The sequence below is a fragment of the Juglans microcarpa x Juglans regia genome, chromosome 2S (genome assembly GCF_004785595.1).
Source record: "Juglans microcarpa x Juglans regia isolate MS1-56 chromosome 2S, Jm3101_v1.0, whole genome shotgun sequence".
NCBI lineage: Eukaryota > Viridiplantae > Streptophyta > Magnoliopsida > Fagales > Juglandaceae > Juglans > Juglans microcarpa x Juglans regia.
The window spans coordinates 26,164,447-26,178,044 of NC_054597.1; the positions used below are offsets into that span (position 1 = coordinate 26,164,447).

Consider the following 13,598-nt stretch of genomic DNA (forward strand, 5'->3'; position numbering starts at 1 on the left):
ACAATATCTTCTACTTGATTTTCTACACCCTCTCTGTGATGGTCTAGCATCATCCATCCTTGAAGATATATATATCTTTTGTTTAGTGTTATGCACGTGAAAGAGGACACGAAAGATATATACTTGCGCGTAAGGACGGGGAGTAATCATGTACATATGTGTTAGAAAAAAATATAAACCATTTGCTTAATATGTGTTTGGTTGGTAGAACAGAGCTGTTTTTTGTTAATTGGTTACATTCTCATAAATGAATAATTATTTCATGAAAATAACAATTTATGAAAATGAGAAATAACCAGTTTTTAAAAAAATAGAGTTGTAACTATTCTAATTTTGGCTTAAGTTTTTAAAAAATAAAGTTTATGGTCTGACCACCCTCATGGCAGCATTAGTACTCTAGCCGCAACATGTATATTGGCTTTACGGTTGTGGCTAGACTGCTCCATTTTGGGATGGTCCGGCCACCGGCCTATATATGACCTGTGATATATATATATATAGGTGATGGCAGGCAACCACCATGTAATATTTTCTAAAGATTATAACTTTGGGATTAATATAAATTTTTTGGAAAACATAATATTTCAGCTAGCTAGGGCTTGAATATTTTAGGAATTTCATTGCTTTCACTGTAATTACATTGACGCGTTCATCTTTGCTGTCAAACAATTAAGACGCGTTGATCTAAAAGAATAAAGATGCGGATTAAATATATTAAAAGAAAGACGCGTTTCCTATGTTCACGTGGGAAGACCTCCAGAGTCAGTGAAAGTCGTCTACTGGTGAGTCGTCTACTGGTGAGTCAACTCATCTTTCTGTCTATTTTTCTATGTTCTCATTTATCTTAACCAAGAAATAAGATAAAGAGGTAGTGCAAATCTCATCAGCCAATCTAGATTAGCAAAGTACAACAATCCACTACTACTTTCAGTCGTAATTTTATCGTCTTATCAGATTGCATGTGTCAAAATCGCTTTAAGTGACTCCTCTTTATAGGAAATAGGTGGGAGCCAAGTCATTGGCCCAGGTCCTCTTTGTTTCATTTTTCTTGTGTAGTATTTGCTTGTTTAGGGTAATTGTTGAAAACTCTTACTCTATTAAATCTTGTCTATTATAACTATTTATTATATCTATTATACGCATGCTTGAGCGGGAAAAAAAAACTACTACTTTGTTCTTATTTTCTTTGTCAATAGCAACTGCATATGCCAATCTTCAAGAAAATTTATTAAATTCAATCCCTTATTCTTTGGCTTGTCGTGGTCATCGGGATTCGGGATGGCGAGGAATGTAAGAATAAAAGATAGGAAAATGCGTTGAGACTTGAGAGTTGCCGCTGAGAGTGGCAATCGATAATTATCATCCATTGTTTTTATCTTCTTATTTTTAATAATTAAAGAATTATTTTTTAATAAATTTATATTTTAAAAATTTTAAAAAGTATTTAAAGAAATTAAAAGAATTTAAGGAAAAAAAACAAAAGAAAAAACATTATACAGTCGGTAGTCCCTCTCTAAGCTCTAGCATCGTTCATAAAGATATAAAAAATATTTTAGGTATAAAAGAATTATACAAAAGTAATCTTACAAATTGATGTGACTTGATATAATTCGTCAAATTATAAAATTATTTTAATTATAAAGTAGATCTAAAGATTAGATGAAGATATGTCAGTTTATGAGATTATTTTGTATAATTTTTTTTTTTTTGTAAATGTAGCAATATATATCTTTTGTTCATGGCCGGCAACCACCATATATTTTCTAAATAGAAATAATATTAAATTTTTGGAAAACATAATATTTCAGCTAGCTAGGGCTTGAATATTTTAGGAATTTCATTGCTTTCACTGTAATTACCTTGACACGTTCATCTTTACCATCAAACGATAAAGACGCGTTCGTCCAAAACAATAAAGACGCGTCTTTATCTGCCGGCCACGTTCACTGTGTAATTAATCTTTTTCAATATAAAAGCATAAAGAAAAACAGACATTTTGAGGCGGAAAGGAATGGTGATGATCACAGCACTGCTTACCTTTTAAAAAAAGTGGTCGAATTTTTTTATTAAAAGTGTATTTAGAAGAGAAGCTGTTAAGCAAATAATTCCTCACGCTTTAAAAAAAGGGTATTGATCAGAAGAAGTCACTTTTATTTAAGAAAATATAAAGCATATGTGCGTTTGCGTGTGAGAGAGAGAAGAAAGAAAGCATCAGTACTCTTGTTATCAGGGAGGAACAAAGCAGATCTGATTTGCAATTACGAGGCGGTATCGATCAACACCATTTCCCTTCACGCCGGCAGCACGGAAGCTTTCACAGCTTTTCATACGATCGAGCCGCAGGTCCTATCATCTCTTCCTCTCATTCTATACGTTGTTTCTACCATTAAATGCTAGCTAGCCCGTGACAATATTAATATTTGTGTTTTTCATCAGGGGTTTAATTTTTTAAGGGAAGTTTGTAGATATATGGGGCAATCATATGGTACATATTTTCAACGAAATGATCAAAATGCTTCAGCAGATCAAGGGGAACATTTGGTAATTAGAATAACACAACTGTTAGAAAGTTCGAGGCGTCACTTACCAGGAGAACGTTGTATCTACAAGGTTCCACATCACTTGCGCAAATTGAATGAAGAAGCCTACACTCCACAAGTTATTTCCATAGGCCCCTTTCACCACGCCAACAAGAAATTACAAATCCTGGAAAAGTATAAAGTGAGATATCTGGACGATTTTGCGAGACGAGCCAAAACACACCTGAAGAATTTAGTAAGAATTGTAAAAGGCTCAGAAGCAGCAATTCGTCAATGTTATGCAGAAACCATTGAACTTGACAGCGATGAGTTTGTGACAATGATACTCCTTGATGCGGCCTTCATTATTGAGTATTTCTTGAGAGACATGTTCCCAGTGCAATGGACAGATGAGGATAGAACAGTTATAAAACCATGGATAACTGCTAGGATGCAGTTGGACTTTCTGTTACTTGAAAATCAACTTCCCTTCTTTATTCTTAACGATTTATATCAGCTTGTTTTGGTTACTCATAGAATTTACCGTCCCTTCATTGAGGTTGCCTTTCGCTACTTTGGCTTTCTCAACACTCAAAATAAGCCTTCTGATTCCGATCAGTTCAATCGAATAATTCATTTTGTTGATTTGATCCGAATCTTTTATCTACCTCCACCCGAAACTCTATCAGAAAGACAACCTGACAGTAGGGTTGAGAAAATATACTGTGCAACGAAGCTGGCTGAGGCAGGATTGACCTTTAAGAAGAGTGAAAGCCAGTGCTACCTTAACTTAAAATATCATGAAGGCGGAGTGTTGGAAATCCCGCGCTTTACTATTGACAATACCACGGAGATATTTGCTCGAAACCTCATGGCTTTGGAGCAATGTCACTATCCAACACAAGCATATATTACTGATTATTTTCTCTTGTTGGATTTCCTTATTGATACAGGCAAAGATGTGGCTTTACTTGCTGAAAAGAACATACTCGTTAATGGGATGGGAGAGTACGACAATGCAACTTTTATCAATAATTTAGGCACAAATGTCCAATATTCATCCATGAATCTTGAGTATCGCCGTCTTTGTAGAGATATAGTTGAATTCTATGATAGCAATTGGAATCGTTGGAAGGCTATCTTGAAACGTGATCATTTTAGCACTCCTTGGAGAGTAGTTGCCACCATTGCTGCTATTCTCATGTTGGCGTTCACTTTAACGCAAGCTATATGCTCTATTGTCTCAGTGTTACCATCAAAGAGGAGGAATCTGTTCTGATAATAGTAAATGATAGCTAGCATTCGATCGGATACCTTTTATTCTTCTTCAGTTTATTTTGAAAAATTTTGTCTAAAAGAAATTCTTTTGTTTATGAATTTAGGGGTATGTGGGATTGTGGGCTACAACTTGACAAGTTCAAATTAGTTCCTCTGCATCAGGACACATTGTTGGGCGCTCATATGGTAAGCGCACACCTCATCAACGTACAAAAATAAATATAAAAAACCACCTAAAAGACATAATAGAGGTTTTGGATAAGTATCAAGAATGTGAAATTGAAAGATTTCGATTTTTCCCGCAATAAGTACTAAAATAGCCGCATTTGAGTATTCCCAGCAATTAAAAATCGCTGAATGTCCTTTGCTCACTTCTGTTTTAACCCAACAAATATAAAAAAAATTGCCGTAATTAATAACTTTTTTCAATGATTTTTCTCACCATAAATGTACGGTTTGCTTATTAAATTGTTGGGAAAACATATTTGCGGTGATTTATAGTCATTGCAAATATGTAATAAATTGCTGCTAATGAAGAGATCTATTCAACATATGATCCATTAAGCATACACCCAATCTCCAAGCCTCCAGCAAACAAAATGAAAGAAGATCTTTGTATTTGAGAGGCAGCTCCTTTTCTGGAGGGCAAACAAGTAAGACCTAAAAACAGAAAAGGGAAAAAAAAAAAAAAAAAGGACTCATGTCAAATGCTTAAATGCATAACCAAATGCAAATGAGCCTATCAAGTGCTTAAATATCCCAGTTGGTATGAAGCCCTACGACTTCCATGCCCTCAAAAAGCCTTGTTGGTTCCTTTAAAGACCTATGATCCTACACACTTAATAGAGACACAATCACATTCCTATATCAAACAACTATACCCAAGCTATATAATATATGAGAGACCCTTATAAATAATATATGTATATATAACTGTAAGATAAAATTAATTCACCTAAATAGTGCACTAACCCCTCACATTGATTGTTGTTTTAATTCTGAAAATCTGAAAATCTAAAGACTGAATTATAATATCATGCCAAAAGAGCTGACTCTGAGGCCCACTAGAAAATCACTTAACTCTTTTATTTTCAGAAAACATCTCATATCATCTCATCTCATCTAATCATTACAACTTTCCCAACTTCCAATACAAAATAAAATAAACAATTCAACTTTTTCAAATCTCAAAATAAAAATAATATTAAAAAATATATTCTAACAATATTTTATTCAACTTTTTAACTCTAATCTCAACTCATCTCATCTGCGAAAATAAACGAGCCCTAAATCTACAAATAAAGTCTTCAACTAAGGCTTAGTTTGGTAAAAGAGTAGTTACTGTAAGAAACAATGCTATGTCAGCAAGATGATGCTCCAGTTTCTTCCATTGTTCTTAAATATCAGAATTCATTAGTATCTTGGAGGGTTTTGTGTTTAGAACAACAATTTAAATTGCCAGAACTAACAACCCAATAAACTAGAAAGTATATAGAAGACCACATACAAGAAGCAGCTTAAGATTGAAGTTGGTGTAAGTTGGATGCAGGTATAATTGAAAAGAAAATACAAAAATTAAGCAAACAAAACAAGGATTGAGATTCAGTTCTAATACATCACAATAATGATAGATGTGAATCATGTAGACAGATGTGAATCTGCATTGGCAATAAATCAACTTAACTAACCAAGCAATGCTACACAACCTCTACACGACCTCTCCAATCTCCACACACCATATTTTTTTTAATTTTTTAATATTTTTAAATTTTTTTTGAATTTATTCTCTTTAAATTAATTCAATTTTTCTATTCTTTATTCATATATTAAATATTTTATAAAATAAAAAAATAATAAAAATTAAAAAAAATGTGGTGTGTGGGAAGTTGTGTGAATAGTAGGAAGATGTCTAGATTTTTTCTAACTAACCTGGATAGAATTTCTTCCATTGTTCTTAAATATCAGAATTCATTAGTATCTTGGAGGGTTTTTGTGTATAGAACAACAATTTAAATTGCCAGAACTAACAACCCAATAAGCTAGAAAGTATATAGAAGACAACATACAAGTAGCAGCTTAAGATTGAAGTTGGTGTAAGTTGGATGCAGGTATAATTGAAAAGAAAATACAAAAATTAAGCAAACAAAACAAGGGCTGAGATTCAATTCTAATACATCACAATAATGATAGATGTGAATCATGTAAACATATGTGAATCTGCGTTGGCAATAAATCAACTTAACTAACCGAGCAATGCTACACAACCTCTCCAATCTTCACAAACCACATTTTTTTAATTTTTTAATATTTTTAAAATTTTTGTTTGAATTTGTTCTTTTTAAATTAATTCAATTTTTCTATTCTTTATTCATATATTAAATATTTGATAAAAGAAAAAATAATAATAAAAAATAATGTGGTGTGTGGGCAGTTGTGTGAATAGTAGGAAGATGTGTAGATTTTTTCTAACTAACCTAGATAGTTGCATCTAAGCATGACCATGGGTTTAGCATCAAAATTATTGTTAGTCTGCAAAAGCACAAACAAAAAATAAATCCTCAAAGTTACACTAGCTTTCAAACCTAACGTCAACAGGGAGCTAGGAAAAGAAGAATACCTCCATTTCCAAAACCACAATATCTAGTTTAAAAGATGATTATACTGAACCGATAAAATAGATAAATCTACACTACAAGAGAAGTGACTTTTCCCAGCGATTATTTTCCTTGGGAAAAGTCCCTAAATCACCGTTATTGACTTTTCCCAGCAATTTAAAAATTGCTGCATGTTCGCCGATATTATCTCTCCGTTTCTGATCTATACCCCAATGGAAGCCAAAAATAGTTGTGAAAAATGTTATATTTTCCAGCGATTTTTTTTCGACTCAAATTCCAAATAAAAAGCTGTAAATACCCATTTCAATTGTCTATTTAATCGCCGATAAAACTTTTGAGGCGAATTATGGTCGTTGTTAAAAGTTTATTAATTGTCGTTAATAATAAGCTATATTCCAACGAACAACTTAAATCGCTGTAAAACTATTTGCAGTGACTTATATTCGCCGCAAATTCCACAAAATCGCCGGTAAAAGTATCTCCGGCGATATAATTTTAATTTGCAAAAAAAAAATTCCGGCGAATTTTAATTGCCGGAAAAGATATTTCACAAAATCATAAAAAAAAAATCCACAAGATTAACCCTGATGAACTATACCCAAACTATGCATATTAGAGATCCATATGTAATATCTATATATTATAATAAGCCACATGATGATAATATTCTTCTTCTACACTATAAAATCACAAAAGACTTGAAAAATCCAAGAAATGCCAAAAAGGGCATGACAGCCACAACAAAGGTAAGAGCCAGTCTTCAACCTCAACTAACTTCAATTTGTGGCCCTGAATCCTGAAATTCAATGAGATTGCCAAGCCCACATTTGAGATCCTGAACATAAGGTCTTTTCTTGGAAGATCAACAAGCAAATAGATGTGAGTAAAACATCTTCCATAAGAGGCTAGATAAGATTTACTTAGAGAAATCAAATCTGGCTAAGAGCTAATTCAGTGAATCAAGAATATATTCAATTAATTATTGAGGATGACCTTGGTCACCACTGTAGGTATTCTCAGCCTGACCATTTATAAGGACGCCATCAGGAAATGGTAGAGATTTTCTCGAGTCCAGAGATTGCTGCAATGTCTGCAAACATCATGAGAACTCATGAGAAAAAGTCTAAACAAGATAGGTACTGTTTTCAGTTTTGCAAAAATGTAAACAGTTACACTATCAACTAGATTGAGGTAGCATGTAGCCCTAAATTTATCAGTTGGAATGTAATATTGAGATGATTAGAGTTGAATTTAGACCTTTAAAATTTCAGAATTTGCAAGTTAGAGAAAGGATGGCACAGCTCCTCAAGAGAGAAGCTTCGTGTTTCCAAAATTATATATTGCTATAGATGTTGACATCCTACAGCGGACATTAGCATTGCCAAGAATGATTAAAGAAAATTAATGAATTAGTAAAGAAGAAGTGAGTTTTAGCAAAATTGGGCTCATGTAATCATCTACCAAAAATTGCACTTAAAGAGATTAATGATATATGTGATTGTGACCTAAGAGTAAAAACATTGCATCTTGCTAACCTTATGGTTGGTTTTGTACCAATCACCAACAAGTAAGGTGAAATCTCCATCAGGATTTGGAAAAGGGATCGGTATGCGAGTTCTCTCATATACATTGAGTCCTCCAAATCCTCCAGCAGCTTTGTGAAGCAAAGTTGAGGGGAAATATGTGTAGGACCCAATCTGATCTTTGGTTTGAAACTTGTAGGTGTAGTTCAAGTTTGGTTGGATAGCGCAGTTGGTACCCAATACTCCATCTTGCCATGAGTTCTTCCTTTGTTTAATACCATCCCTTTTTTTCATAAAACAGGTTCTCAGTAAACCACCTTATTGGTTTTGATGCCGTAATCAAATACTCAAATTTGAAAGGAAAGAAACTACAAATGTAGACTTTGAGATCATCCTCCTACAAACCTACACCATTAAATATATGCTGTCGGGAATTTCTTAATTTAATTTTACAAAGCTGAGCAACAAGGAGGCAGAGACCAAGTAGGGAAAGAAAAGGGGAAATTTTTTTGAAATGGTCCGAATTTTTTTTTCAATCAAGGTCTTGCCATTATCACTACTCATTTGCACAGTATCCAAGGGGATGGTAATTTACTAATAACCTTTATATACAACACATCAAGAGTATGATAGTATCTTCCTCTTTAACATCACGGAAGCATATACTGAACACTTTGTTTTTCAATACAAGATAATGGGTAGCTTTAAAATAGGTGATATACACAGGAAAAGCTCACCATATCAACAGAAATGGCTGGTCTAACTTGTTAATGAGGTTGAGGATGATGTTGTCGTTAGTCACCACCTCAAGTCTAGGTCTGGGAAACTGATCATTGATAAGGATTACCTTCAAAAATCAAAGACCAAATCTTTAGAAACCAAAATTTCCCTATCTTAATTCTTAGCCAGTGGTACGAGACTATACCTAAGAGCACACACTACAAAAAAAGGGCAGTTTGCCAACGCCCCATAAACGTCGGCAATTGGACAATAACTGCCGGTAATGTTTTTACCGGCGTTTGTTTATTGGCACGATCCAAGCGCCGGCACATAAGGGTAGGGAATATTATTTGCCGGCGTTTATGTAAACGCCACCATCCCATTTTTGGTTATCGCCGTTTTGTTTATTATGTTGCTGACATTTTCAAATGCCGGCAATCAACCAGTTCCTCCCCAACATTTATTTTCACCGGCGTCTATAAGTGCCGTTAATATTTGTTTCACCCGACGTTTGGTGGACTGTGTTGCCGGTGCTTACAAATGTCAGTAATCATTTTTTATTTTACTGACATCTATAAACGTTAGTAAATTATTTTTGGTATTGACATTTTGAAGAATGTTATTGGCATTTTAAAATGCCAATAATTGGGTAGTTATTTTGTTAGCACCAAAATAGGCACCCACCAACCGAGGTAGTTTATTTTATCGACGTCTATAAGCGTCGACAAATGTTTATACTCCCAACGTTCTAGAATGTTTTACTGGCGCTTACATATGTCGAAAAAGAAGTAGTTAGTCGATTATTTATTTTTCGATACCCATGAATAAATATAGTTTTATTTTATTGACGTCTACTTGTGCGAATAAATTTCTTTGGTCCCAACATTTGGAGACTGCATTATCGACGCTTACAAATGCCAGTAATTAAGCATTATTTTTCTGACTTTTTCAAATGCCGATAAATTTCAATCCCAACATTTTAGATATTGTATTATCGGCACTTATAAATATTGGTAATTGACCAATTTAAATTTACAATATATCATCCACAAAATTTACAAATGCACAAAAATAGGCACCCACAAACATAAATAATTTTATTTATTTCACCTCTTTGTGAAAAAAAAAAAAAAAACTCTTTCTAAACTAATAAAAAGTATTATCGGCCTCTTCCTTTTGTTGTCAAGAAAAAATAAACTATAAAAAAAAGTAAGGCCTAAACAGGTGATTCTCCAAGTAATACATAAACTATAAATTTCCTGTATACAATGAAACTATCTAATTTCCAAAATGTAATACAAAAGAATGATTCATACTCTAGTAATCCAAATAGAATACCACAATCCCCAAAAAAGGGAGACCTTGCGGTTGGGTCTGACCAACTTGCAACTCTTTACACGTTCCACTCCAAAAAGGGGATATGGCATATTTTTAATCTGGAGGTTACATTTTGCTGGTCTTCAACCCATTCTACCTGCTCCAGAAATAAAGAGAAGGCTTTAATGAGGGAGAGAGTTATAAGCAAAAGGATATGAGATGTATACAACTTATGCAAGCCTAATGACTACTTTGTCGTTGTATACAACTTATGTAGATTTAAAAGATTGTACCACCCACCACTTGGCCCATCTAATTAGTCCCGTCTTGCTCATGCTATTGAGGGAAAGCAAGTCGTCAGACAAAGCTGAGTTTATTCAGCCTGGCGTTTGGTTTGTGGATTTGCTAATTTAAGCATTGCATGGTAATGCCAAGCAAGAAAAGTTTGGGGCTATATATATATATATATATATATATATATATATATATAACATGTGGATATATGATTTCGCAGTTCAACATATCAAGAATATAGTTAAATGCTCAAAAAGATTAGTTTTGATGTAAAATAGATTTACTGGTTGATGATCAATACATAAACAAAAGCAAAGCCTATGGTTTTGGTTTAAAACTTGGAAGTTATCATTTGAGAGGTGTTGGTCATATTGTGTACGGGTTGACCATAACAAGGACAGAGAATGAGCATGAGCTGCTCAATCATAATCCTAAATTAACAAGTCCCACCTGGCCCCAGTTTTGGATGGATAAGCACATCTTTTTCCATAATAATCGTGCTCTCTCTGTTATCCATTCTTTCCCCCAACTATATAAAACAAAGCTCATTCTAGAAACAGTTGCCCATATAAAGACATCAAAAATATGCTAAAGAGAACTTAACAGGTTCTCAGATGCATTTGAAGGGCTCGGTAAGCAACAACACAACAAAGCAGTTCTGGAGTCCCCACCCTGCAAGATTACAAACAAGATTGGATATTAACTACAAGTTGATACTGGCATGATGAGAAGGCTAGGAAACCAACAAGTGCATCATGTAGAATACTAGTAAGCTTGGAAACATGAAACAGGATGTGTTGATCATTTATGACATTCCCAAGAGCCGAGAGGGACTTGTTGATCATTTTAGCTTCTTCGAGAACTTTTCCTTCAGCCCTAGTTTTCTCCTATCTTGCCAAGCCCACGATGAATAGCTTTCCAGCCTTCATCATGTGCACAATTTTACAATGTCCAAAAAAAAGCACTCTGTAAAACAAACGTGACAACGGAGTGTAGAGAAATTTGACGTGGGCAGCGACCACAATTATCAATCCACTGGGTACTAAAATAAGCATATTAGAAAAGAGCCCAGAAATAAATACACCATCCGAATGAGTCGGTTCTCATTATTTCCACCAGTTCGGCTCCCGAGAAAATGTGAAGAAAATACAAAGGAAAAATTTTGAGTATGTTTGTTTTACATGAGTTTCAAGGGGAAAAAAAAAAACCCAACCTAGCATAGTAATGTAGCTGTAACTTGGCTGAATTCTTTTTCAGGCAAACAAGCCTTTTACCTCTCGAAGACATTGAAAAGTTTGTCCTTTCTTTTATTTTTTTCCTTGAAGACTCGAAAGTTTTCTTTCCTGACATTTTCTCAGCAACCAAACAAGGGTTTAAGAGAGGAACTTTTGAAAGAGTGCTTCGATACTAAAGAGTATTAACTTTTTTACCTGAAGTTGGATTCGTGGATTATAGAGAGGAGAGGCAAAGAGAAGCTTACGGAGAGCAAGTACGCCATTGACGAAGCTTTTCACTTCTTCAAAGTTCTTCGTCGGTGCTTCTTGGGTTTTAGAAGAACATTGGACGGCGCCGTTCTAGGCTGTTTTGCACCGCTATATTTATGCTCGCAGTGCTTGAACCGCCCAACAGCCTTCCCATCTCCACTATTTCCGCACGCCCCCACCTTTGAAATGCATTTAAAAGTCAAATGAATATTGAAATTGTGGTCGGAGCCAGTATCTGGCGCCAAGGTGAAAATTAGCTAAGGAAAATTAGCGCTAGACTCTACTTGCCGCTAACTTTTAAAACTAAAGTATGTCGCACTTATTTTTTTTTAATATATATATTGCAAATATTTATCTGTAAAATATGAAAAAGTTATAATAAAAAATGAAAAATACTCTAATCATAAAGAGATTATACAAGAGTAATTTTATAATTTGATGTGACCCGATAAATTGTAAAGTATATATGACAGATCACATAAAACCAAATCAATTTTTGAAATTATTTTTGTGTAATTTCTTTATATTTGATGGACCACAAAAAGTATATTTGATCAACACCAATAAAAAACACTCGTGATAAAAAACTTTGCAAAACATGAGAAAATGATTAAAAAAAATACATTAAATAGAATAATGAGTTTTTAAATTTTTCTTTTCTTTTTAACTTTTTATTGGGTCTAGGTAGGAAAAAAGAAACCGGTAAGCTAGAGAACTAGACCGAACCGATGGATTCAGTCCTATTCAAAATCGGTTCGGCCCAGTATTGGTTTCATTTTTTTCAGAACCGGTCGAAACGGTTTGATTTCACTTTTCCATTTTGTAACACCATACCGGTTTATATATATATTTTAATTTATAATATTATATAAAATATGTTTTATATGATTTTTTATATTATACATAATTTTTATAATTAATCTTATAATTTCTTAATCTTAAAGTTGAATATTTGATCATAAAATTAATATAATATTTAATATAACATAAAATTAATCTTATAAATCTTAATATAACATTTAATATAATTTTTTAATCTGGAAGCTCAGCAACGGCAGTTGGTTCTTAGGTTGAAGGTGATTTACGCGGGAGGTATATGATATACAAATTGATATCATACACATACATTAGCATATTATTACTAGCATATTATCACTAACATACATAATCAAATACTATATCACTATATGATATTACTATATATTATTATATATATTGTTATTTATACTAATACTATATCACTATATAATCCACTAATACTATCCTATAACTAGAAAAATCGAATTGAACAGGACCGAAACAGGCAAAATTAAAGTACCGGTTTAAGGGTGTAACTGGTGCGGTATAGGTTATTCAAATCTAAAGTAGGTATTAACTCTATAGAATTAATTTATATAGTTATTATATATATATGTAGCATATATTTATATTGAAGTATATAACTTATTTTCAACTATACAGCTTGTAGAAGCATTAGTAATTATGTCATAATATTTATAGTATCACAAATTATTAATCAATTTTACATATACTTAAAACTAGAATATATACTAGTGTATTTCATAAAGTAATTGCTACATGTTCTTTCATGACATATTTAAAAATAACTTATACCATCATATATACTAGTTTATGTCTTAGAGTAATTATAATTAATAGTTAGATCATGATACTTAATTTCTTATACTATAATTAATTAGTAGTTCCACAACCATGTTCCAATTATAGACAGTGTTACTATGCCGCCCAATGTGTATCGCTAGGTGTGTTCCTTGTGCTTTTGCACTTTTTAAATCTTTTCTTTCTTTTAAGCATTTTTAAATATATTTATTTTTTTAAATACATCAA

At 33.1% G+C, this 13,598-nt stretch overlaps 1 protein-coding gene and 1 long non-coding RNA gene across 4 annotated transcripts; one reads left to right on the top strand and one right to left on the bottom strand.

The window, feature by feature from the left end:
* Positions 1–2,120: 2,120 nt before the first annotated feature.
* On the top strand, positions 2,121–3,896 carry LOC121253693 (UPF0481 protein At3g47200-like). 2 transcript variants are annotated; one of them, XM_041153700.1, is made up of 2 exons: positions 2,121–2,369; positions 2,437–3,896. In XM_041153700.1, exon 2 carries the CDS (start codon positions 2,470–2,472, stop codon positions 3,796–3,798), a length of 1,329 nt encoding a protein of 442 aa, XP_041009634.1. In that variant the 5' UTR covers positions 2,121–2,369; positions 2,437–2,469; the 3' UTR covers positions 3,799–3,896. The 2 variants fall into 2 exon arrangements, with proteins under 2 accessions (XP_041009634.1, XP_041009635.1); XM_041153701.1 differs by having other exon boundaries at positions 2,121–2,343.
* A 5,969-nt stretch (positions 3,897–9,865) lies between these two features.
* LOC121251488 lies at positions 9,866–11,917 on the bottom strand. Of its 2 annotated transcripts, none has more exons than XR_005938027.1 (4): positions 11,697–11,917; positions 11,079–11,232; positions 10,871–10,938; positions 9,866–10,129 (listed from the first exon to the last, which is right to left on the bottom strand). It is a non-coding gene; the product is annotated as an uncharacterized LOC121251488 (long non-coding RNA). The 2 variants fall into 2 exon arrangements; XR_005938028.1 differs by having other exon boundaries at positions 11,033–11,232; positions 11,697–11,898.
* Positions 11,918–13,598: the final 1,681 nt, after the last annotated feature.

Excerpts from the sequence above, each read along its gene's own strand:
- LOC121253693 (XM_041153700.1), top strand. The coding sequence starts at position 2,470 with ATGGGGCAATCATATGGTACATATTTTCAACGAAATGATCAAAATGCT.